At 37.2% G+C, this 24,577-nt stretch overlaps 2 protein-coding genes across 2 annotated transcripts in view; one reads left to right on the forward strand and one right to left on the reverse strand.

Moving 5' to 3' along the window:
* Window positions 1-24,577, reverse strand: part of cspg5b (chondroitin sulfate proteoglycan 5b) — a 104,367-nt gene that overhangs the window by 10,416 nt on the left and 69,374 nt on the right. The window lies entirely within an intron of this gene.
* ptpn23b (protein tyrosine phosphatase, non-receptor type 23, b) lies at window positions 2,120-24,121 on the forward strand. The gene is made up of 20 exons (XM_056479928.1): window positions 2,120-2,356; window positions 6,856-6,930; window positions 7,037-7,164; window positions 7,243-7,319; window positions 7,429-7,478; window positions 8,544-8,675; window positions 8,806-8,886; window positions 8,970-9,095; window positions 9,191-9,238; window positions 9,616-9,672; window positions 11,014-11,072; window positions 11,968-12,047; window positions 12,131-12,245; window positions 12,360-12,425; window positions 12,550-12,689; window positions 13,542-13,847; window positions 16,301-16,455; window positions 16,559-16,710; window positions 19,084-19,263; window positions 21,948-24,121. The coding sequence occupies exons 1-20, from the start codon at window positions 2,273-2,275 to the stop codon at window positions 23,452-23,454; spliced, it is 3,618 nt and encodes a 1,205-aa protein (XP_056335903.1). The 5' UTR covers window positions 2,120-2,272; the 3' UTR covers window positions 23,455-24,121.

Consider the following 24,577-nt stretch of genomic DNA (forward strand, 5'->3'; position numbering starts at 1 on the left):
TATTTGACTTGCTCAACAATTATTGTTTGTTTTATTACTAAATAAATAAATGTTATAACCGTCTGTCAATCCTAAATACAATACACTCACACACATTCTTACACGTACAGTACCCACAGGTGACATTTTTCTGCTCTAAATATAAGTCTTTCACAGCTGGAAAGACGCAGGACAAAAGACCTGAACAACAAAGCCGAGACCAGCCAGCAGCCGTGTGTAAGAGAGCTACTAGAAGTGTGTGTGTGTGTGTGTGTGCGTGTGTGTGTGTGTGTGTGTGTGTGTGAGGGGGTAAGGGATGACTCTAAACAGCCTTTCTCTTACTGAAAGTGTTGTTTATCGAGCTTGACGTATATTTAATCCCCATGATTAGGCTATCTGCTGTCTGTTTAAAAACACCAATTAATTAATCGTCTACCGCGTCTTACTGTATACATTTGAACTCTTTCTAAAGTATAAGGCATTGTTTGTAGACTAAGTTTGCTTTTCACAGCCTCCAACCTAAATTTCACACAAATATTAAAAATATTTTAATCGCGAGATTGTTACCAACTTCATGAATCGCTGTTTTGACTTTTTAATTCGTCATAATCAAAACCCTGACGAAAACTAATGCATTGCTGCCACCTAGGGCATATCATTCATAGTGCACGTGTGTTTGAACATGAGAAAAGCAATAACAAACATTAATGAAGTGCAACATTTCTGACAAATTAAGCATTTAACAGCGTTCATTCGGTGTTCAATGCAGCAACATTAATGCAAATAAATATAACATTTGCTTTAATATATTTGTTTCCTTAAAATGGTGCATGCTGAAAATATGACATTCAAAACTGCGTTTAAAAGGCAAAATATAAGTCTTTTATAAGTTGTGTATATCTGAAATATACACTATAATAATTTATCATATTATTATATATTTTAAATAATAATGATGATAATAATAATAAATAGATATTATTATGATTTGTGGCAACGCAGTGGCGCAGTGGGTAGTGCTGTCGCCTCACAGCAAGAAAGTCGCGGTTCAAGCCTCGGCTGGGTCAGTTGGCGTTTCTGTGTGGAGTTTGCATGAGTTTGCATGTTTCCTCCGGGTGCTCTGGTTTCCCCCACAGTCCAAAGACATGCAGTACAGGTGAATTGGGTAAGCTAAATTGTCCATAGTGTATGTGTGTGGATGTTTCCCAGAGATGGGTTGCGGCTGGAAAGGCATCCGCTGCGTAAAAACTTGCTGGATAAGTTGGTGCTTCATTCCGCTGTGGCGACACCGGATTAATAAAGGGACTAAGCTGACAAGAAAATGGATGAATTATTATACAAAATTAACAAGTTTTATGAAATATATTCGGAGACAGAATAAAAGCATAAATAGCTTTTTGTTTCTTTTCTTTTTTCTTTTAAGAACTTCATTATGTTTTAACAATACAATCATAATAACCATAAAAATGGATGACATCAAGTAATTATATTTACAAAATACTTATAACATGTATAATACTTATAACACTTTTCTTTACTATAAACATTTTGTAAATTAGTAATTAAACAATTTAAGTCACAAAGAAAATTCTGCAACTTATGTAATGATGATGAAAATTTGCATTTGTGAATATAATATTTACCCAATAAAATAAATAAATTGCCCATAAATTCTGTTATGTTTGTCATGAAAAAAGTAAAAACTTATATCACACATGGAAAAATCATTGTTAAGCTTACATTTTGATGTAAAAAAGGCGGAAAAATCAGACCAAAACACTTTAACATGTGGGCATTTAACAAAATATGATCAATCGATTCGATACTTGAGTCACAGAAGACACAATTTGAATTAAGATTACGAAATTTAGAAACAATTTCGTTAGTGGGGTAGATATTGAGTAACACTTGTAAATGTAATTCTTTAACTTTGTTGGGAACACAAAATTTAAGGTAAGAGCCCAGCTTTTATCTAATTAATTTTATCTATTAGAGAATTCCGAAGAATTTTTCCCCTCGAAGTGATTCTTTCCTTCGACTGAAACACATTTCTTGTATTTTTATAATAACGTAAATAATTAATTTAAGTTTCGTTTCGTTTGTTGACGTACTTCCGGTGACGTATTTGTTTTGAAGAAGAGTCAAAGGTAGGAGCGTCAGGCGGATCCGGGCGACAAGTTTTCTGATCTGATCGATGCATAATTAGCTTCGTCTTTTGGGATAAAGAACAGCTAATTATACAATACCGCTGAAAAGTCCTCCTAAGTTTGAAGAGTACTTTCGTGGAGGAATAATGGAGGCCGTTCCCAGGATGCCAATGATATGGCTGGAGCTTAAGGAAGCGGGGGACTTTGAGTTTAGTCCCACTGTTAGGCAGGTGAGAGACTCCGAACCCATTTTTAGGCTGTCGTACGACAGTGATCAGCTTTTTACGATAATTACTGTTATGCGCTGCCATTTCAAGCTATGTGACTTTGAAAACATATTGTTGTTATTATCTGGGCAAATATTTTCGACTGTTTCCGACTGAAAGAAGCATGTCTAAAAGTGTTTTTGCAAAAGATTAACATTATGTAAAGTGACAAAAACTTAAAATTGATTACAGTAAGCATGTGTTATGAAAGATTGTTATCGCTTTTTATTCCATTCTCTTAATCTATGCAAAGCTGCTTTAGCACTATCTACATCTTAAAAAGCGTTATATAAATAACGATAACTTGACTTGTTAAAAGGGGACATTCTAAAACGCTTAACGTGAAAAAAGCTTAACGTGAAGTAATGTACCTACAAATCAACCATATAAACACACATTTCTGTAAAACATTTGTTGTAATTAGCCTCAACTACTTTTAAAATAACGAGTCCCAATATCGTAACGTTAGATAAAGTGAAAACATCACTAACGTTTTCTCCCCATTGAAGTCCATTATAAGAAAAAATCTTAACTTAACTACAAGCGGGGGTAAATTAATCAAATTTTATTTATGACAAACACTTTCTGATGTCAAAAGAATAGGCTCTAATTTGCAGTGAGTGAAATTTTCACGTTATGTTTTAAAGGGCACCTAGGTTAGCCCTTTTTTCAGATTTAATATAAGTGTTTTGCGTCTCCAGAATGTGTCTGTAAAGTTTCAGCTCAAAACACCCATCAGATTTTTCATTATACTTTTGCAAGATTCTATTTTATACATTTTTGACCTAGGGGACTGTTTTGTCATACTGCACCTTTAAGGCTAGTCCTCCCCGCCCACTGTTTCTACGTGCCTTTCTGCGTGCCTTAATCTCCTCCCTCAGCTGCCTGAGACAACAGACAGACTTAAAGGAAGCAGATTTCACATAGCGTTTGCGAGAAATACTACAGTAAGAACTTTACCAATGAGTATTTGTTGTGCCATTGCATTGATGAGTCACACAAAATTCACGCGCGCGCGCACACACACACACTGCAGCAGACACACACACACAGACAGACAGAGCACCCGTTTAGCCTTGCACTCTTTTTGCACGCAAATGTGTCAGGATTCAGGTTAATATCCACTGCTGTATGGATATCTGTTATGTTAATGTACAAAATAAACCTGATTTAACGTCCACAAACCGCGATTGAAGCGTCTTCCTTTATAATTGTTCTGACACGCGGCTGTGCTGATGAAGTAAAGCTGAAGTAAATCGCTATAATTCATTACACACATACACTGTTTTAAAACATTTTTAACATGTGAAACTTACTCTTGATCACATTTGATAATGATTAATGATCCTAGCAAAGTGAACAGACCTTTTATTCCCGGTTGCTTTGTGCACGTCTGGTCTTGTTGATATGATTATACACGTGACTACCAGGGCATGTTAATACGCGCAGCTGTCAATCAATTCGGTGGGCGGGGGACTGCACTTATACATAAAGTTGCGGTCGGTCTAAAAAATGCTCCAATTGGTCCACTGTTTTAATGTTGCTAAATTGAAAAAAAGGACTGGGTGTGTTTAGTTCACCCCAATATAACGGTCTATACACCATACCTGCATATATGTATGTCCAATCAGCTTGAAAAGTAGATTTTTCACCATAGGTGCCCTTTAAGAAAATGCTTAACACACTCTCTTTAGCTGTGGAAACGGGACTCATTCTTTTGTAAGTAGTTAGTGCTGATAACAAGATTTCATAGGAATTTGATTTTCCCCACTTGTTGTTAAGGTACATCAAGCCACGTTAAGCTTTTTTTCTTATAAGGGACTTCCAATAGGGGAGAAACCGCTTAACATGATGCTTTTCACTTTATCTATGTAATTGGGACTTCTTTTTATAGAAGTTAGGGTTAATTACAAGTAAAGTTTGACAGAAACTTGGGTTTCTCTGGTTAATGTTTAGGTACATTAAGCCAGGTAAAGCTTTTTTTAACGTTAAGTGTTTTACAATGTCCCCTAGAAAGATGTAGTAGTCTATCCACTGCAAGTACTGCAAAACAGTAATGGCGCAGTTCTGTACTACCATTTTTTTTCTCTTTGGCAAAGAGCTGTCATTTTAAACAATCTTTAAAATGTGAAATTACTCCTAGATCTATTTAAGAGAAGTCATAAATTGTAAATGGGCATTGTTGTCATTAAACTTGCAAGCATATAGCATGTAACATGGCCATTTGAAAACCAAATGATCTTCCTCACATTTGCATTAAGCCACTATTAGTATCTCCCTACAAACTTTTATAGACATGTTCGTGGACCCACGCATTTAACATTGATTAAAATTTATAACCATTTGATTGTTGTTGAGGTATTTTATTAAATGTTAGTTTTTTTAGTGCATTATGTTTCAAAATTTTAATATGAACAGAAGGTAAAATAAGTATTGAACACGTAACCATTTTTCTCCGAAAATAAATTTCTAAAGCGCCTGATGAATAGCAGTTTTCTCCAGATGTCAATATCAAGCAAAATAATTGCTACATACAAGAAATTAAAAATAATTAGTTTAGAAATTAAGTTAGTATATGTAATAAAATGCAATAACGGGAAATAGCATTGAACACTTGAAGAAAGGGAGGTTAAAAAGGCATAAAAGCCCAGACTGCAGCTGCAATCTCTTAGTAGTTAAAAGGCAACCCTGCCTCTCGTCAGTGAAAAGTAATATTAGCCGCTTCAGTCCCAATACCTATATTAGCAGGATGGCGTTTCAGTAAGATGATGAATTATCCCAAATACAATTGGTTTCTGATAAGCTGCTAGAATGGCCCATCCATTGAAAACTCTATTGAAGTATTATGGGGGAATACACATCTGAGCTGTGTATGTGACTCCATTTTCCATACAAGAGGTGCCTTGAAGCTGTCATTACAAAAAAAAGTATAAAATATATTTTATACAAACATATTTCAGTAGTTCAGTACTTTTTTCATTGTGTGATTCAATTGTTGAAGTGTTACTTTTGTCCTTGAAATTTTTATTTTGTTTTAATTGTATGCTTGGTTTGTTAGGATTTCAGACTCAGACAGACTCAGACTCAAACTTTATTATCCCGTCTAGGGAAACTAAAATTGCACCAAGGTTCCATAACAAAGGTGAAGTTCTATGTACACATTACCAAATTATTACCACAAAACATACAATACATAATTTTTTAGATGCATCTACCTCCCCGCTGGACTCCTTTAATGACCTAATGGCCATTATTATAAAAGAATTTCTAATTCTGTTTGTTCTGCAAATACTAAAACAACCTCCTGATAGTAACAGCTGAATATTTATGTGTGTCAACAATTTCAATGTCCAAACTTTTAATAGTTGTTATGCTGGGGGTAGGAGAGCCTTCCTGTAATCTATCACCATGTCTTTTGTTTTATTTACAATCAACTGGAGAGAAAATCTATCACACCAGGAAGTAAATTCTTCCACAACAGGACCATGCCCTATATCCTGATCATGGAGGAGACTCACAATCACTGAATCATCAGCATATTTTATGATATGACAGCTCTCGTACATACTCTGACTATCATTAGTATACATGATGAACAGAAGAGGTGAGAGGCAACAATCTTGAGGGCATCCAGTGGAACAATACTGAAAGTCAGATTTCGCACCATTAACTTTGTCACACTGCAGACGTCCTACTAAAAAATCTAGAATCCATCTACAAATATTAAGATCGAAGTTAAAAAGAGAAATTAGTTTCTCAACCAGCAAATTTGGCTTTGTAGTATTAAAAGCAGAAGAGAAATCAATAAACAACAATCTGGCATGGGTCTTAGGCTTTTTCAGCTGATTAAACAGGTAATTACAGGTTATTAAAGTGTAATTACAAACAGTGTAAGATTAGCATCTTCAACCCTTGCTCTGTCTAAATGCAAACTGCAATGGATCAAATATATTCTTTGACTGCATTAAAATCTCATCTTTAATAATTTTCTCAAAACACATAACTAATGAAATAAGGGCAACAGGTCTGAAATCATTTAGCTCCAGAGGAAACTTAGCTTTGGCTATAGGAAAGATAACAGATTTCTTTCAAATTTCAGGAACCCTTTGTAACATAAGAGACTGCAAAAAATGTAATTAAATATTTCAGAAAGCTGAAATATTGGACTTTTACCAATATCTGGTACAATTTCATGTCAACAGCCCCTTTAGAAATATATTCACCAGGACAAGGATGTGTTCAATATTTATTTTACCTACTGTATCTGCCATCTATTGTAATAGCAGATTAAACTAGTATGGCAATAAATTATTTGTTATTTATTGTTAAATTACTTAAAATAAAATGATATAAAACACTGTTACTACTAGCATCTTGCTTGACCTTGCCATTATTCGACTGTATGTCAGAAATACTGGTTTCAGAAAAAGATGACAGTGTTCTTTCTTTCTCAAATGCCCCAGTACATTGAAATTAACTATGGTGAGAACCCGGAGGACTACAGTGAGGCATTGAAACGACTGGAGCAGCTTAGACAGGTGGGTATATCAGTGGAATTGTAGTTGCACACTAGGCTGCAGTTAATGAGCAATCAAAATAGGTTGGTGATGATAATAACTGCTTTGAAATCTTTCTCATTCTCAGAGTGTAGTAAACATCCCAAGGGATTTTGAGGGCTGCAACACACTTAGAAAGTACTGTGGTCAGCTGCACTTTCTGCAGAGTCGTGTTCCCATGGCAACTGGCCAGGAGGCTGCTCTGCCTGTGACATGGTAAAGATCATACTGGTTACAGTCCATGTGCATCACTTGTGTTTTCTTTAATATTTTCTGCATTTCATCTCCTTGCAGGACAGATATCTTTACAGGGAGGAATATCACACATGCGGATATTAACTATGAGCATGCCTGTGTCCTTTATAACCTGGGTAATATAAATACAATCAAAGCATCAGCTTAAAATTAATTATATTTTATTTGTTTTGCATAATAACAGCAAGTAAATTTGCAATCAGCCATCACTCTAATCTGTTTTAGGTGCTTTGCACTCACTGCTGGGAGCTGTGGATAACCGCCTATCTGAAGAGGTGAACATCAGGTTTATTCTAAATTATGCTTTAAAAATATCAAGCAGTAACTGGAACAAAGTAAATTGTTTAAAGGCCTAAACATGCTTTATTCTTGAAACTGAATATTTCTTATTTTTATTTAAACTTGATTTACTAAACTAGCTAAAAAAACTATTTGTACCCTTTAATGACCAATTATGTTTTAAATAAACTTTATAATAGTGTCTTATTGATTCTATAATCGCAGGAGTTATTGTGCACTTTACAAATTCTCATTTAGTAGTAATGAAAGGCGATGTTTGGAAAGGAATTTTGGATAGTCGTCTGTCCATCATATGTACAAGTTCATTTATTCCATTAAAATTACATTACGAAGAGGAAAAAACATTGATTGAAGGTATTTAACTTACAAAAATACCTTATGACTTTTCAGCTTATCACAGTATATAGCTAACAGATTTGCAAATACATTTGGCTTAATTTTTTTTTCTTTTTTAAATATTTCTTAAATGATGTTTAACAGAGCAGGGAAGTATGTCTGATAATATTTTTTCTTCTGCAGAAAGTCGTATTTATTTTATTTCGCCTAAAATAAAAGCAGTTTTGAAATTTTTAAAAGCCATTTTGAGGTCCAAATTATTAGCCCCTTTAAGCTATATATTTTTTTCGATAGTCTACAGAACAAACCATCGTTACATAATAACTTGACTAATTACCCTAACCTGCCTAGTTAACCTAATTAACCTAGTTAAGCCTTTAAATGTCACTTTAAGCTGTATATAAGTGTCTTGAAAAATATCTAGTCAAATATTATTTACTGTCATCATGGCAAAGATAAAATAAATCAATTATTAGAAATGAGTTATTAAAACTATTATGTTTAGAAATATTTCCTTGTATTATCTCAAATTAAATAGCTGAATCACAATGCACATATCAAATTTGCAAGCACAACTACACAATATGCTTTGAAAGTATACACCAGCATAACATCAGTATATTTGAATAAAATTATATAAATAACATAAATATTTCTCTAACCGAATGCCTCTTGTTTTTGTTTGGGTCTGTTGGTGTGTTAAGGGGATGAAAGTGTCCTGTACTCATTTCCAGTGTTCTGCTGGGGCTTTTACTTACCTTAGAGACCACTACAGTCACAGCTACAGCTCTGACATGAGCAGCCAGGCACTGTCCATCAACATCAACCTGATGCTGGTAAACACAAACTCTACCATACAAATGCTGCATTTCAGTTTCCAGCTACTTTGTATAGTTCACTTGAATCAGGTGGCTACTATTTTAAAGACTCGTCCTTTTTTATTATTTCTGTCTTTCCTTTAACAAGGCCCAAGCTCAAGAGTGTCTCTTGGAAAAAACTCTTCTAGACAACCGGAAGAGTCATTTAATAGCAAAGATTTGTGCTCAGGTAAACGGTTCGTCCATGTACTCGTCTCTGAAAATGAATCTGAGCACTTGCCACTCCAATATTAATGTCAAGTTTTGTTTCAGGTGTGTGACTATTATAAGGATTGTCTCAGGGTGTTGGAGAATTCTGAATGTGTGCCAGGGAGGATTCAGAAAGAGTGGAGGAAACTCATTAACATGAAGATCAGCTACTTCAGTGCCATCACACATGTAAGACCATTACATTAACCATGCAGTGCTGTATACATTATACATGTTTTAGACGCAATATTTTAATAAACCATGCATCGTTTAATTTCCATTAGTTGCACATGGGAAAGCAGTCAGAGGAACAGCAGAAATATGGAGAAGCAGTAAGTGCAATCAAAAAATATATATTTTTGCTTGTTTAAACTACTTATTTAAAATAAGCTAAATCAACAAAATTCTTGAGATTTTATTGGGACAACTTAATTTTTTATGTTCAATCCACATAAATTTGCTAAAAGTGTTACGTTAACTTAATTAATTTGTGTTGGGACAACATGAATGAATTGTGAGGAACCCTGCATTTTTTACATTGTGTATCCTTGTGTGCGTAATTTTTGACTTGACAGTTAAATGCACAGCAAGAAATAGTTCAGTTTGTTTCGCTAACTATAAAGTGAAAACATTATCTGGTTTACATTTTAAAAAGTCCACCATCTCTGTTGAATGTGATACCTCTTTTGATAGTGTTGTTTCTCTGCAGGTTGCATATTTTCAGTTCTCCCTTGACAAACTTAATGAGGCAATTAAACAGAGCAAGGTAAATCTCAAACATCCATACACCACCCACCCGTATCAACTTTCTACACACACCTTGTTGATAGAATTGCCTTGGCTTGTATACATACTCACTGGCCACTTTATTAGGTACACCGGTCCACCGGTGCTTATCGCAAACTTCTAATCAGCCAATCACATGGCAGCAACTCAATGCATTTAAGCATGTAGACAAGGTCAAGACGGTCTGCGGCAGTTTAAACCGAGCATCAGAATAGGGAAGAAAGGTGATTTAAGTGACTTTGAATGTGGCATGGTTGTTGGTGCCAGACGGAGTATTTTAGAAACTGCTGATCTACTGGAATTTTCACACACTACCATCTCTACGGTGTACAGAGGGTGGTCTGAAAAGAGAAAATATCCAGTGAGCGGCAGTTGATGCCATAGGTAAGAGGAGTATGACCAGACTGATTGAGCTGATAGAAAGGCAACAGTAACTTAAATAACCACTTGTTACAACAAAGTTATGCAGAAGAGCATCTCTGAATGCACAACACATCGAAGCTTGAGGCGTATGGGCTACAGCTGCAGAAGACCACACCACGTGCAACTCCTGTCAGCTAAGAAAGGGAAACTGAGGCTACAATTCGCTTTGGCTGACCAAAAATAGACAATAAAAGATTGGATAAATGTTGTCTGGTCTGATGAGTCTCCATTTCTGCTGCGACATTCAGATGGTAGGGTGAGAATTTGGCATCAACAACATGAAAGCATAAATCCATCCTGCCTTGTATCAACGGTTCAGGCTGGTGGTGGTGTAATGGTGTGGGGGATATTTTCTTGGCACATTTTGGGCCTATTAGTACCAATTGAGCATCATGTCAACACCACAGCCTACCTGAGTATTTGTTGCTAACCATGTCCATCCGTTTAAGACTACATCTTCTGATGGCTACTTCCAGCAGGATAATGTGCCATGTCATAAAGCGCAAATCAGCTCAGACTGGTTTCTTGAACATGACAATGATTTCACTGTACTCAAATGGCCTCCACAGTCAGGAGATTTGCATCATTGATGTGCAGCTGACAAATCTGCAGCAACTGCGTGATGCTATCATGTCAATATGGACCAAAATCTCTGAGAAGTTTTTCTAGTATCTTGTTGAATCTATGCCATAAAGTATTAAGGCAGTTCTGAGGCAAAAGGGGGTCCAACCCGGTACGAGTATGGTGTAACTGATAACGTGGCCGGTGATGTATATGGTCTAGGTGTTGAATATTAATCACTTTGTCTCAATTATCACAATAATCACAATATTCCCACTTGCTACCAAAGAAACTGGTAGTATGGTGTTTATTAAGCATATTTACACGTGCTTCACAGGGCCAACCAGATACTACACAGGAAGCTTTGAAATTCACAATGGATGTAATTGGTGGAAAGTAAGCCATTTCAATTCTGCATTTACATTTGTAGGGTCTAATTCCTAAATCACATTTGAGTTGTAAAGGTTTAGTTCTTCCAATGAAAATTGTTAGTAATTACTCACCCTCATGTCGTTCCAATTCCCTGAGACTTCATTTGTCAACTGAATACAAATATATTTTGGATAAAATCCAAGAGCTCCTTGATCTTTCATAGATGGCAACAGTGCATAAAACTCTGCAGAAACATCATCAAAACAGACCATATGCCTTCAGGGGTTCAGTCGGAATATTATCCAGCTACGAAAATACTTTTTTTACGCACATACGACAAAAATAACTACTTTATTCGACAGTTATTTTCTTTTCAGTGTCCAGTGTAAGGCGCACGTTCCGGAGAATGCTATGCTCTTTATGTGTGTTACTGCTGACGTATACCTTGGATGCACCTGTACTTTGTTTCAAACAGAGGAAGTCACACAAGGCCATTCGAGGTATACATCAGTGTACAATGCTTGTGAAAGCACATCTGTACTGACACTGAGAAGAAACTACTAAAGAAAGTTATTTGTAATTTTGCACACTCAACATTCCTGAAGCTTTCGATGGAACCACTGAAGACACATGGACCATTTTGATTAGGTTTTTGGTACCTTTATGCACTTTGAACGAGTCAGTAACATTTGCTGTCTATGGAGGATCAGGGAGCTTTCATCCAAAATATCTTCATTTGTATTCAGAAGCCTGTCTCAGGGGATCGGAACGACATGAGGTTGAGTAGTTAATATCATAATTAAAATTTCTGTGTGAACTAAACCCTTAAAAAGCTTTCAACATGCATGACATGTAATATTTGAACTATAAGAAAAGATGGATTGTTTCTAAAATCTTTACTACTTTTTGTTTGTCCAAGATATAACTCAGCTAAAAAGGACAATGACTTCATTTACCACGAGTCTGTGCCAAGTCTGGACACATTGGGGGCAGTAAAAGGTGTAATTTCTGTTATCTTTATCTGTTTTAGAACAATCATAGGTTTTTTGTTATTGTTTAATCCTTTGGTATCTGCTGTGAAGGTGCATCATTGGTGAAACCCCTGCCTGTGAGCCTTACTGATCAAAGTGTCACTGGTCCCGATCTCTTTTCTAAGCTTGTTCCCATGGCAACTCATGAGGCCTCATCCCTTTACAGGTCAGCTAGTGCATTGGGAACATGCTTCAGTGATGTATTATGTGCTATGCATAATGTAAAAAGCTTCTATATGTGTTCATCATCCTTTTTTTCTCCTTTCCCTCTCTCTTCAAGTGAGGAGAAGGCAAAGTTACTTAGAGACATTGTGTCGAAAATAGAGGACAAAAACCAAATTCTTGAGTAAGTCATTCTTATGAACAAATATTAACCTAAAACACATATTCTGTCATGATTACTAAAAATAACCCTTTAATATACTGTAAATGTTGAAATAATTTCTTCTTTTCCTTCTTTCCCTGTGTAGGAAATTCATGGAGTCTTTAAGCAGTGACTCTTTGTATAAAATAGACATGTTTAAATCTCTTCCTGATGCTCTGTTGGAAAAATGTGCATTTCTCAGTGTAAGACCACACACTGTCAAGAACCTTGTTCAAGCCATGCAAGGTGAGAGTGGATGCACACAAACTGAAAATATGAGTTAAAACACAAATTTAGAAAACAAACTTTCATTTTCCCTTTGTGCAGTGTTAGCATTTTAATCAAACATTTCAACAAAAAATATAAGTTTCATGTCACATATAGTTTGTGAATGGTTATGTCTGTAATCTATTTGAATAAAATCAATACAGTTTTATAATTTAATTCATAATTAGGGGCCAAGCACCGAAGGCATGCAGACAATCTTCACCAAACTTGCTCATCATCTTCAGACCATGTAGACCAAATGTTATGTCATTCATGTTGAGACAAAACTGTTGTCATTTAGCACATGCGCAAACTTGATGTAATGCTGCCAGATGACATTACAGGCTGCATCACTGCAGTGGTTTGAATTGTTGAAACCAAATCAGGTCTGTGATCTAGACCTGACATTGACTAAACGACATCAGTTTGCACCACATCTGGGTAAAATTGATAAACAATTAAATTATATTAATAGAAATCATACGAGATTTATCAAATGACTTTTGAATAGTTTTGTCTATTGTCATGAGACTGGTCTTGCAGATTCCTTGGATCATACAGAGAACATTCATATAATTTATTCCATAATTGACACAACTTCCTTTCCACCATTTTCAATTAGTTTGAAAATCTGTTGTTTTGACTTTGCATAGATCGTTAGCCCAATTTCCACTAGAAAGTTATATAATTTTCCAGTTGCTCTGTAGAGTGTTGCTTTGCTTGTTTATGATGTGGTTGCTGGGCCCCGATAATTGCTGCTTGCATGCTTATTATTGTTGTTATATTTTATTTAGATGTATTCAATGACGTCCAGTAATGTCTGTGTTTCAGCACTGTCTAATGTTTACACTGATGTGGGTTCATCTCTGGATGAGGTTCGTAGTGCCCTGGAAGAAGATGAGGCTGGGGAGAAGGGTTTGATAGAGCTGGTGGGACAGAAGGGATTACCAGCAAAGCCTTCGGTCTTTCAGGATATTCAAAAAGACTTGAAGAAATATGAAGCTGTTCATCAGACAGCCAGCAACACCAACACTGAACTCCACAGAGCCATGAACCAGCACATTCCAAACCTGCGTCTCTTACAGGGATCTGTTGAGGAACTCCGAAAGAGCCTACCACAGCCAGAACTTAGTCAAGGTAAAACTGTTTCTTACCTGAAATATGTACACTTATGTGAAAAAGTTAGGACACCATATAAAATTACAAATTTTCCTGGACATGTTCAAATCTATTTGACATGTCTTAAAATGTGTAAAATAAAACCTTAGATGATATACAGCATTAACTAAAATAAGTCAGGCGCTGCTAATCAAATGCAGTAGTTTTAGCAGTTTGTTGGTCTGGAGCCTTCAGGTGTGTATGAACAATGCCCATCCCACATCTAAAGCTTAACAAAAATTGGGTCGTGCAACAAGACAATGGGTCTCATTCGCTAATAATTGTGTACGTTTTTTGTATTTTAGCACATTTGAGCCTTCTGCCTAATTCACAACACATGAATAGCCACATGAGTTTGTTCTTAAACTCATTCTACTGTTAGTGAACTTGGAGTGTTAGGCTTTTCCTCTAAATTAGCTTCTACATGCACAAGGTTAGTAATTTTAAAAAGTTAGTAGTAGTACAGCCGAACCAGCTTCATTTAAGGGCTTTCCTTAAAATGGTACTTGTCCAGAGAGAATTATGAACTATGGCTCCAAAAAAAAGAAAGAGAACATGCTTTCAGTTTTAGTTCATTTTGTTGACTTAAAAAAAAGACTTTTTTTTATGATGCTAGGCAACCACACTGTATCAATGGTCTTGATGTTCAGGCACTTTTTTCTGCACAGAGTTGACTTTTTTCCAAATGCAGGTGCACAAAGCGCATAGTCAAAATGCAGGGTGCATCAGGTGAACACTAGATACCAATAGAAAACCATTTTTTTTAAAGGCGCCTCTCTCATAAAACATAGAATCAGGCCCTAAACAGACATTCATCATTCCCAGGAACTGTACAAAGATGCAGTCACAGTTAGGACTGTGTGATTTGGAAAAATATCTAACTGCAATTTACGATATTGTGATTTCAATTTGATTAGTGATTTTAATTTTATAGTCAAGCTTCAGCTCAATAATCTGTATCGTAGATTCTAACTGCTAAATTGCAGTGAGTGTTAGTTAAAAAGATAACTAATTTAAACATTTATTCAAATTAGTTTTTTAATATTCAGAAATTCAGAAACACTCATTTTTCTCTAGAGCAAACAGTAAACGCAAATAAATCTACTTTACCTTTCTGTAAATAAGTTGAGCTTAAATTAAGGAGATAGTATTGCTTATTATACAAACAAAATAAATACAATTATAAAAAACAGCACACTCAGCAAACTAACATGGCTGAAACAACTCTGAAATTGTACTTTGCTGTTGCTTGCTACTAGATTGAGTGTCACTGACAATACTTTCAGTTGACCTTTTAGGAAGACATTCATATAGCCACCTGTGGTGCTTTTTTAGGTGCTGGTTGTTGTATTTCCTCATGCTGTGGTAACAATTCTTACAAATTACCTGTTTTTGTTCGGTGTCTGTGTTTTTGAAACCAAAATATTCCCAAATTGCCGATGTCCTGTTTTTCTTTGATATTAATTTGTCTATTAATGCTTCTAAAGCACCAAGTATTTGTTCTTTTTGTTTGTTTGTTTGTTTTTTATTGTGGGCGTTCCATATAGTTTGATTGCACAATTCTGATTGGGCTGAACGAAAGTGTGCTCACTCAATTGGCTAGTAAGACTATCACACACGCATTTGCATGCATTTGCTCTGGGCTCAGTTGCCATGCCTCCAAACAGATGAATCCTTTATAGAGCAGGTGATTGTTGTTTGGGCCTCTAATTACTGTAATATAAAACTTTAATGTCAATTTACTTTTCAGTCACCTTGTAAATAACAAAAATCTAATTTTATGTAGGGTTCTTTAAAAATGTTTATAGGCCAAGGCATACATGACTATTGTGTATATGTGGTATAACTTGTTTTTTGAACATTTTAGAATAACTTTTAGTACAAAAGTTTAGTGAATCATGATTTATTCATGAAAACGTCAAAGTTGTACATAAGCTAAAGCACAGCAGCAAATCTAGCTGAAAAAGAAAAGAAAACAAATCATGATGTCCAGGCTTCACTCTGACTGAAAAGCTATGGCAAGAGCTGTGCAAACAAAAAACTGCAAAACATGAACACTGAAAATTATTACTTTAAGTAGTTACTGCTAAAAGTGAATCTAGAGGCATCTGAATCATAATATGGTGTCCTAAATTTGTCTCCCATGGCCTTTCTATCTTGGCTTAATTTTTGTTAAATGAATAATGACAAGTTTGTGAGATATTGTGATGTTCATCTGCATTTTTATCTTCCAAATTTTAAGACCTGCCAAGGACCATATAGTTGTTTATGATGTCCTAATATGGAAATTCAACAGGCTATCCTAATTGTTTTCTCATGACTGTGGACACATTTTTGAGTAATAGATGAATGGAAGATACATGAATGTAATCTGTTGTGAATGCGTGCAGTATCCACAAAAAGGTGTTGATAAATCTCTCTTGTATTTTAAGATGAAATTTTGTCCTTGCAAAAAATGAAAACTATTCTTGGTAAAGTGGATGAAATGCGAAAGCAGAGAATGTCATTGGAGAGTCAACTTCGTGACCTTATTCATAAAGATGACATCACGGGAGTCCTTGTAACTACAGATCGTGCTGATTTCAAGGTTAGTAAGCTACCTTCTTTTTTTCTTTATATGCTGCTCTGTTGTTGGACAAATTACCAGTCTAACAAGTTTCTATGCCTCTTTGCTTCTTTTCTTTTTTTAGACGTTGTTTGCAGAGCAGCTGAAGAAATATGATCAGCTGAAAGGATATATAGAACAAAACTTGGTTGCCCAGGATAACATTCTAAAAGCTCTAACGGAAGCTAATGTGCAGTATGCCCCTGTGCGGAAGACACTCACACTAACAGAGCAACAGTATGTATTTTCTTAGTCAAAAACTCAGATTTTAAATGTTAAAGGGTCCTATTTTTAGACAATTATTTTTTTGAGTATACTAGAACATTTTTTCATGCTTGATTATTGTTTAGTTATTTGTTTCGATCATTTAATTCATTCATTTTCCTTCGGCTTCCAATATTTATCAGTGGTCGCCACAGCAGAATGAACCACCAATTATTCCAGTATATGTTTTACAAATGAATGTCCTTCCAGCCACATCCCAGTTCTGGTAATTGTTTCGATTATTGTTTAAATGGCTCAGCTTGTTCCAGGTTTGATGAAGACCCGCCTTCCAAAAAAAATGTGTTATGATTGATTAGTTGTCTTATTGTGTTGTGATTGGTGAGACTGCATTTAAGTACTGCCAAGCTTTTTCCCCCAAGCAGCCACGGAGGGAAAAACTGCTGGCTGAATATTAGCCAGAGAAAGACAAGTGCATTTCAAGATCAAAACTTATCAGACATTTCACCCTAGAAACTCTCTTCAGGGTGGTGTCTCAGTAGCTCCAGCTGGCATGACTCCAGAGAAACGTAGGCATATCATAGCGGTGAAGTTATTTTTGCTTTGCCCCTCCTGCCCTCCAAACATTTGAATTTCTATAGGCGGCATTTGGGCAAATTTACTGTCATCAGCAAAATCCCAGAAAACAACGCTTGTTCTTAAACCAGGCTTTCGTTGTAGTTCCTGAAAACCAATTCCTTTGGAGTGGACTTTAATATTTGTAACTTTCTAGATATTTTTTTATGTTCAAACATACACTCCACAATGATTGACACAATCAACTTGTGAAAATGCTTAATAAGACCCCTTTAATATGTGTTAATGTTATCTGAAAGTATGTGACAGTGACATCAAATCGGCAGCTAGCTTTCTGCAGCTCTCAAGCAGGGTAAGCAGGGTTGTCCCTGGTTAGTACCTGGATCACAGTAGTCCACATGGGAAAACTAGGTTACTGCTGGAAGAGTTGCTTGAAATGCCAGTAGGTAGTGCGATCTTTGTCAGTCCCAGAACTCCAGTATAGTGAATGGGACACTATACTCTCAGGAAGCACCATCTTTTGGATTAGACATTAAACCAGGGTCCTGAGCCTCTGTGGTCATTTAAAGGGTCACGAAACACCAAAACACATTTTTTGAGATGTTGACAGTCATATATATTTCCCACGCTGCTAAAAGTGTGTGATCAATGCTCGTTGTTTATGATTTTTCAGATGGCAAAATTAGTTAGTATTGTCATCAGTACTCCTACAGTTTTTGAAGGCATACCTTAGTCAAAATAAATATGGTTACCAAGTTTAGAGTAATATCACTACAATATTCGGATAGCAAAGTTAGATTGTATCGTCAATAGTACTCTTTCAGTTTTTAAAAACAAGTTACAAAGCAGTTTACAGTAATATTACTACAATATTATGGACTGAAAATGCTTTGTTCAGTGTCTTTTTAAACGGTTGTACAACAGTTAGAACCATCCTCTGAACCTGAAGTGGGGTGCCAGACTGATGTTTTCACAACAGATGTAGCGTGCTAAGATTACAACAGAGACAATTAAGATTACAACAGTCCACTTTTTCAGTGCAGTGCAGTATTTATGACAGGCACAATGCTGTATTTATCAGTTATTTGTTTATTTCCACAAATACAGTTGGGAATAATAACTACCATTGCGAGACTTTAATATTCGCCTTGTCAGGAGCATCTTCACTTTCTCCTGCATTCACGGACGTGTTTGTGTTGGAAGGTTAAAAAATGATAAGGCAGTGGACCTGCGCTGTCATCAACCAGATAATGTAACAGGGGAATCTGGTGGAGAGAAATCCTGCACTTTTTTTACACAGCTCTCAGATCTGCTGTAAACGCTGCTCTTCAAATTTCTGTCCATCTTTCCTGCAACTATGTTTGGGTTGCCGCATGTGATAAAACTCCCCTTTTCATGCAAACCCTTCCCTCTTTTGCTACTGGACACTCCCACCTAAACAAAGCTGGACTCACCCACTTTCCTTACTTACTTTTAAGGGGTTTCATGGCCCTTTAAAAACCCCAGGATGTCGTTTTAAAAAGATTAGGGGTTTGTCCCCAACATACTGGCCAAACTTGCCCAGTGGCCTTTGTCCATCATGGCTTCCTAACCATCCCCATATCATCTAATTGGCTTCATCACTCTGTCTTCTCCCAGTCATTAAGCATGTTTGTGGTGTTTTGGTCTGGCACAGAATGGCTTCTGTAGCATAATTCAGATTGCAGCACACTGGTGGCGGTTGAGGAGTGATTTTTACCCACAACAGCACTATGTAAATGTAACAAATTAGTTGATTAATTAATTAATTAATCACCTTACTTTGTCCTGAAGATGGAACACCACTGTGCAGTCTCTGATTGCTTCATTTGAGGCATATGATGACTTGATGAAGAAAGCTGAGGAGGGAAGAGATTTCTACCAGGATCTGGACAAGAAGACCTCTGGCTTGTTGGATAAAACAAAGTCCTATTGCCAAACCAGAGAGGCAGAGCGAGTTGCCTTGCTGGAGAGGTAAGATGTCTTGTGTAAAAAGGAAACCCTGCACAATATGAGTAAATCATTTGCATATGCAACTAAATTTTATGGGGTGACTAATAAAATTTCTAATGTTAGCCATTAGCTTACATTTCAGAAATTTTTCGCCAGTGATTGAGTTGAATGCTTAGAATAAGTTTGTAGCAGATACATTTTCAATTGTATGCTTTGAACACATTCAATATGTGTCTTGACAGTGCAGCAAGACCCTTATTCCTGTTTATATTAACGGATGTGTAGTGTACAGTATCTGTTACTCTCTTAGTAATCATATTTTTTTTTTTTTTTTTTTTTGCTGGTTGGTTGGGAATAGTGGCAATTCAAAAAAGAGGCCTTCTGGATTACAATAAACATTTCATTTCAGCAAACCAGTTTAAGTAAACACAGACAACATGAAAAATATTCAGAAGCCCAGGAGATTGTCTGTAATGATAGTACACTGCTCAAAAAAATAAAGGGAACACTAAAATAACATATTCTAGATCTGAAAAAAATATATATTTTATTAAATACTTTGTTCTTTACATAGTTGAATGTGCTGACAACAAAATCACAAAAATTAACAATGAAGATCAAATGTATTAACCCATTGAGGTCTGGATTTGGAGTTGCACTCAAAATTGAAATGGAACACACTACAGGCACGTGAAAAACTGTGGAAAAACACACTACTAGCTGATCCAACTTTGACATAATGTCCTTAAAACAAGTCAAAATCAGGCTCGGTTGTGTGTGGCCTCCACGTGCCCTATATGACCTCCCTACAATGCCTGGGCATGCTCCTGATAAGGTGGGGGATGGTCTCCTGAGGAATCTCCTCCCAGATCTGGACTAAAGCATCCGCCAACTCCTGGACAGTCTGTGGTGGTGTTGGTGGATGGAGTGAGACATGATGTCCCAGATGTGCTCAAATAGATCATGGTCTGGGGAATGGGCAGGCCAGTCCATAGCATTAATGCCTCCATCTTGCAGGAACTGCTGACACACTCCAGACACATGATGTCTAGTGTTGTCTTGCATTAGGAAGGAACCCAGTGCCAAACGCACCAGCATATGGTCTCACAACGGGTCTGAGGATCTCATCTCGGTAGCTAATGGCAGTCAGGCTACCTCTGGCAAGCACATGAAGGGCTGTGCGGCCCTCTAAAGAATTGCCATCCCACATCATTACTGACCTACTGCCAAACTGGTCATGCTGGAGGATGTTGCAGGTAGCAGAATGTTCTCCACAGGGTCTCCAGACTCTGTCACGTCTGTCACATACACACTGTTGGGCTGTAAGCACAACTCCCAACTGTGGACGTCAGGCTCATCCTGTCCCTCCTTGCACAAAGACAGTTAGCAGTCTTGCTGCTGGGTTGTTGCCCTCCTACGGCCTCCCCTCATCTCCTGATGTACTAGCCTGTCTCCTGGTAGCGCCTCCATGCTCTGGACACTATTCTGAAAGACACAGCAAACTTTCATGCCGCATTTTGCATTGATGTGCCATCCTGGAAAAGCTGCACTACCTGAGCCACTTGTGTGGCTAGCTCTAGTGGTATAGGTACCACTAGTAGTAGAGTGAAAGCATTCAAAAGGGACCAAAATATCAGCCAGAAGGCATAGGAACTGAGAACAGGTCTGTGGTCACCACCTGCAGAACCACTTCAGGTGTCTTGCTTATTGCCTGTAACTTCCACCTGTTGTCTATTCAATTTGCACAACAGCATGTGAAATTGATTGTCAATCAGTGTTGCTTCCTAAGTGGGCGTTTTGATTTTACAGAAGTATGATTGACTTGGAGTTACATTGTGTTTAAGAGTTCCCTTTATTTTTTAAGCAGTGTATTTTACTAGTATCATTGTACTTCTAATTTTCAATGACCAGTAATCTCAAGGATGTATGTGTGTGTGTGTGTGTGTGTGTGTGTGTGTGTCAGGGGTTGGACAATGAAACTAAAACACCTGGTTTGGGACCACAATAATACATTAGTATGGTGTAGAGAAGAAGTGCCCAATTCTGTACCTAGAGATCTACCTTCCTGCAAAATTCAGCTCCAACTCTCATCAAAAACAACTAAACCAACTAAGTTGGATCTAAAGGAGGATGTCATGCAACATAATCCTGAATTCCATAGCTCTTGATACATCACAAAGACTTGCTGTCTTGTTCACAGATGTGCCAGCAAGACATGCACCAACAATTTGTCTTCTTTTAAACTCTGATATGTCACCCATAATGTTGTGTGCATTGCAATATTTTAGGCGAAACTGTGCTATTACTATTGCTAATTAAACCTTTACTCTCTGCCCTTACTGGTGGAATGTGCAATCAATTAAGAAATTTAACCATGAAACCTCTAACACTAAATTGGCCAGTGTTTCAGTTTTATTGTCCAACCATAGTCATAGTCACACATTTGTCTGGAGAGCAAGCAAACTTGTAAAATGTACTAGCCAATGGCTATTATTTTACAATTGTCTCTTACTGTAGACAAAAAAATCTGTTTTCAGTAAATCTACAGATTATGGGTTCTGTGTAGATTGAATATGCATCGTATTGTCAGCTCAAATCTTTTATGAGCAAACTACCACTACCTAGCATGAAAAGTTTTTATTTCATACAGTTAATTTTAGTAATGTATGTTACTTCATGCTTGTCTGGCATACTATTTTCTGCAGGGAAATTGGAAAAGGATCACCTTCTAGACCTACCGCCCAAAAGCCTGTGGTTGGACAAAAAGTTGTTGGTCCTAGACCTGGCTCTTCTAGTCTTGAATCTGTCAGTCCTTCTATTGCCTCTTTTAAAAACCACCCACTAGAATTGCAAAGCCTCCCTTTAAATCTGAATTTACCCCAAGGAGCCCAAGGGACGAATCAATTTCCATCAGCTCCATTTCTAAACCAAATTACTATTACAGATCCAAAGCTGAGGCAGCAGGGGGCTCGCCATCTCCCTCAAAATCTAGTGCCTTATGGCCAACCTGCTACACCTGTACAAACACCTGGACTGCCACCTCAGCAGTTTCAGGTAAGACCAGCTGCAGGCATCCCACAGTTGCCTGCTCAGGAGTACAATCCAGCAATCTGGCAGCATACTCATGGTGGGCACATTGCTGCCACTGGGCGTTATTCTGTGCCTCCACAAATGGGACAGATTCATCAAAATTCCATTAGATCTACTTTACCAGGACAACCACAAGCATCCTTGCCAAATTCCCTTGGGCAGCCAATACTAACTGGCATGCCTCAGTCTTCATCTGTCCAACAAATAGGGAGCCAAAGCTTTACTCCCCAACCTATACAAAGCATCTCCTCAACCACACAAAGAGGTGCATTTCCTGGGCAGATCCTGCCACCCTTCTCACCTTTACAGGTTCAGCCCATCATGCCAGGTCAAACACAGCAGCAATCTGGCCTCCCCTCAGGTTACCAACCAATGTTACTTCCACAAACCCAGCCCCAGCTTGGAACATCAGGCCAACTAACAGCATCCCAACCTCAGGGAGCCCTTATTTCAGGGCAAACCCAGCCTCACTCCAATCTTTCAAATCAGACCCATCCTGGACAGCTTCCACAAAACAGGCCCCAGCAATATATGGGTTACCCCACCACATCTTTTCCATCCTCACAACCTTTGCAAATCTCTGCACCACAGCAAATACATCCCAGATCTCAACTCTTTCCACAAGCACCTTTGAGCCAAAATTCCCAAGTTCCATATGGTCCTCGTCAACTCGGTCAGCCCCAAATGCCACTAGGAGCTATACCACCACAGAACATGTATGCATTTGCACCAACACACATTGGTCAGCAACCTATGGGACAACAGCCAGTTCCACCCCAATTCAATGCAATGTTTAATGGATCTGGAAGACAACCTATGCACACTCCTGGTCAAGGTCAACTACTTGGTCCCCAACAACTGGCTTATCCGCCATCAGGACAAACAGTTGTCGCAGTGATGGACAATCCAGTTCCACCATCACTGGCAAACACACTCATACCTACACCATCACCTCTTCAGGTTTCATCCCAGAGCCAGACCACTACTCCCATGTCATCATTTGCAACCCAGAATTTCAAGCCTCAAACCACAAATGCTGCTCCGATGAACATAAACAATTTAGACTCTACAACAGTTCTGGATTCTGTTCAAAGCAAGGTGGATAATCTCAGCATTGGCTGATTGTGGATTGGTCTGAAACTAAATTGTGCAACAATCTCTTGCTTTGTCCCAGACAAACAACTTTGCATATGCTGTCACTAGAAGTCAAGATACCACAACAAGCATAATCAACAAGCATAAAAAATGATTTTTAGAAATCTAGATTTTTTGTAGTCACAGAATAAGATCTTATGCCTGAACGTACAATAACAATTGCCTTTTATTCACGCACAGCACTAACATAGAATTGCACTATTGTCTAGATCTAATTGCACAAAATGACTTGCCAAATGTACTACAAGCACTACAAACTGCTTTTGCACTGTAATCCTATGCATTCCTATGTTGTAGTGTCCAGTATTTCTGTATATATCTGTTCCTAAATAGCACTTTAGTCTGCACTTCAATGGGAATATTGACAGCAGCAATGATGAGCAATTGTGGTTGTTTCTGTCTGGGTTAATTTTCTTTGGTTTTTGATAGGAAAACATTATAGTTTTTACATGTAATTTTTGATAAACACCACTCCCTGAGCTGTATTTTAAACCATAACATACTGTTTAAACCATAACATACTGTTTTATATAAAAAAACACATGTGTTTAGACAGAAAAATTACAGCACTGTCTTGTTTGGATATGTTACTTCTGATGAAAAATTTAATATTAAACTAGTTTAAGCTTCAAAATGTGCTTGCATGTCTTGTTTATTAACTCTTAGGGCCTTATTTTTAAAAGACATTATTGGTATTATTGAGTGTATAGTAAAAACTACACTACACACTTTATAAACATGATTTTTATTTACACGGAAAAGTGATTAGAGCCGTTTCAGCCCAAGACCCCTAAAATAACAATGCCAGTGACTAGCAACCCCTAAATTAGTGGCATTGCAATTGCACACATTGCAGTCTTCCAAAAATTTGATATTTGGATAGACCTACTTCTCATGCTAAGACTGAAAGGTTAATTTACTCTACTCACTTTCATGCAAAGCCAGTGAACCTGGAAAGTTTGGATAATTGGATAGTCAGATAGAGTGTTTTCACTTGATATATAGAGGTATTTAAAGGGCTTTTATTATGTAACGCTGCATCAAACAGTCAGTCAAATCATTTTGGGAAAATATACTGTAACATGTAAAA

This window comes from Danio aesculapii, chromosome 19 (genome assembly GCF_903798145.1).
Source record: "Danio aesculapii chromosome 19, fDanAes4.1, whole genome shotgun sequence".
NCBI classification, from domain to species: Eukaryota; Metazoa; Chordata; class Actinopteri; order Cypriniformes; family Danionidae; genus Danio; species Danio aesculapii.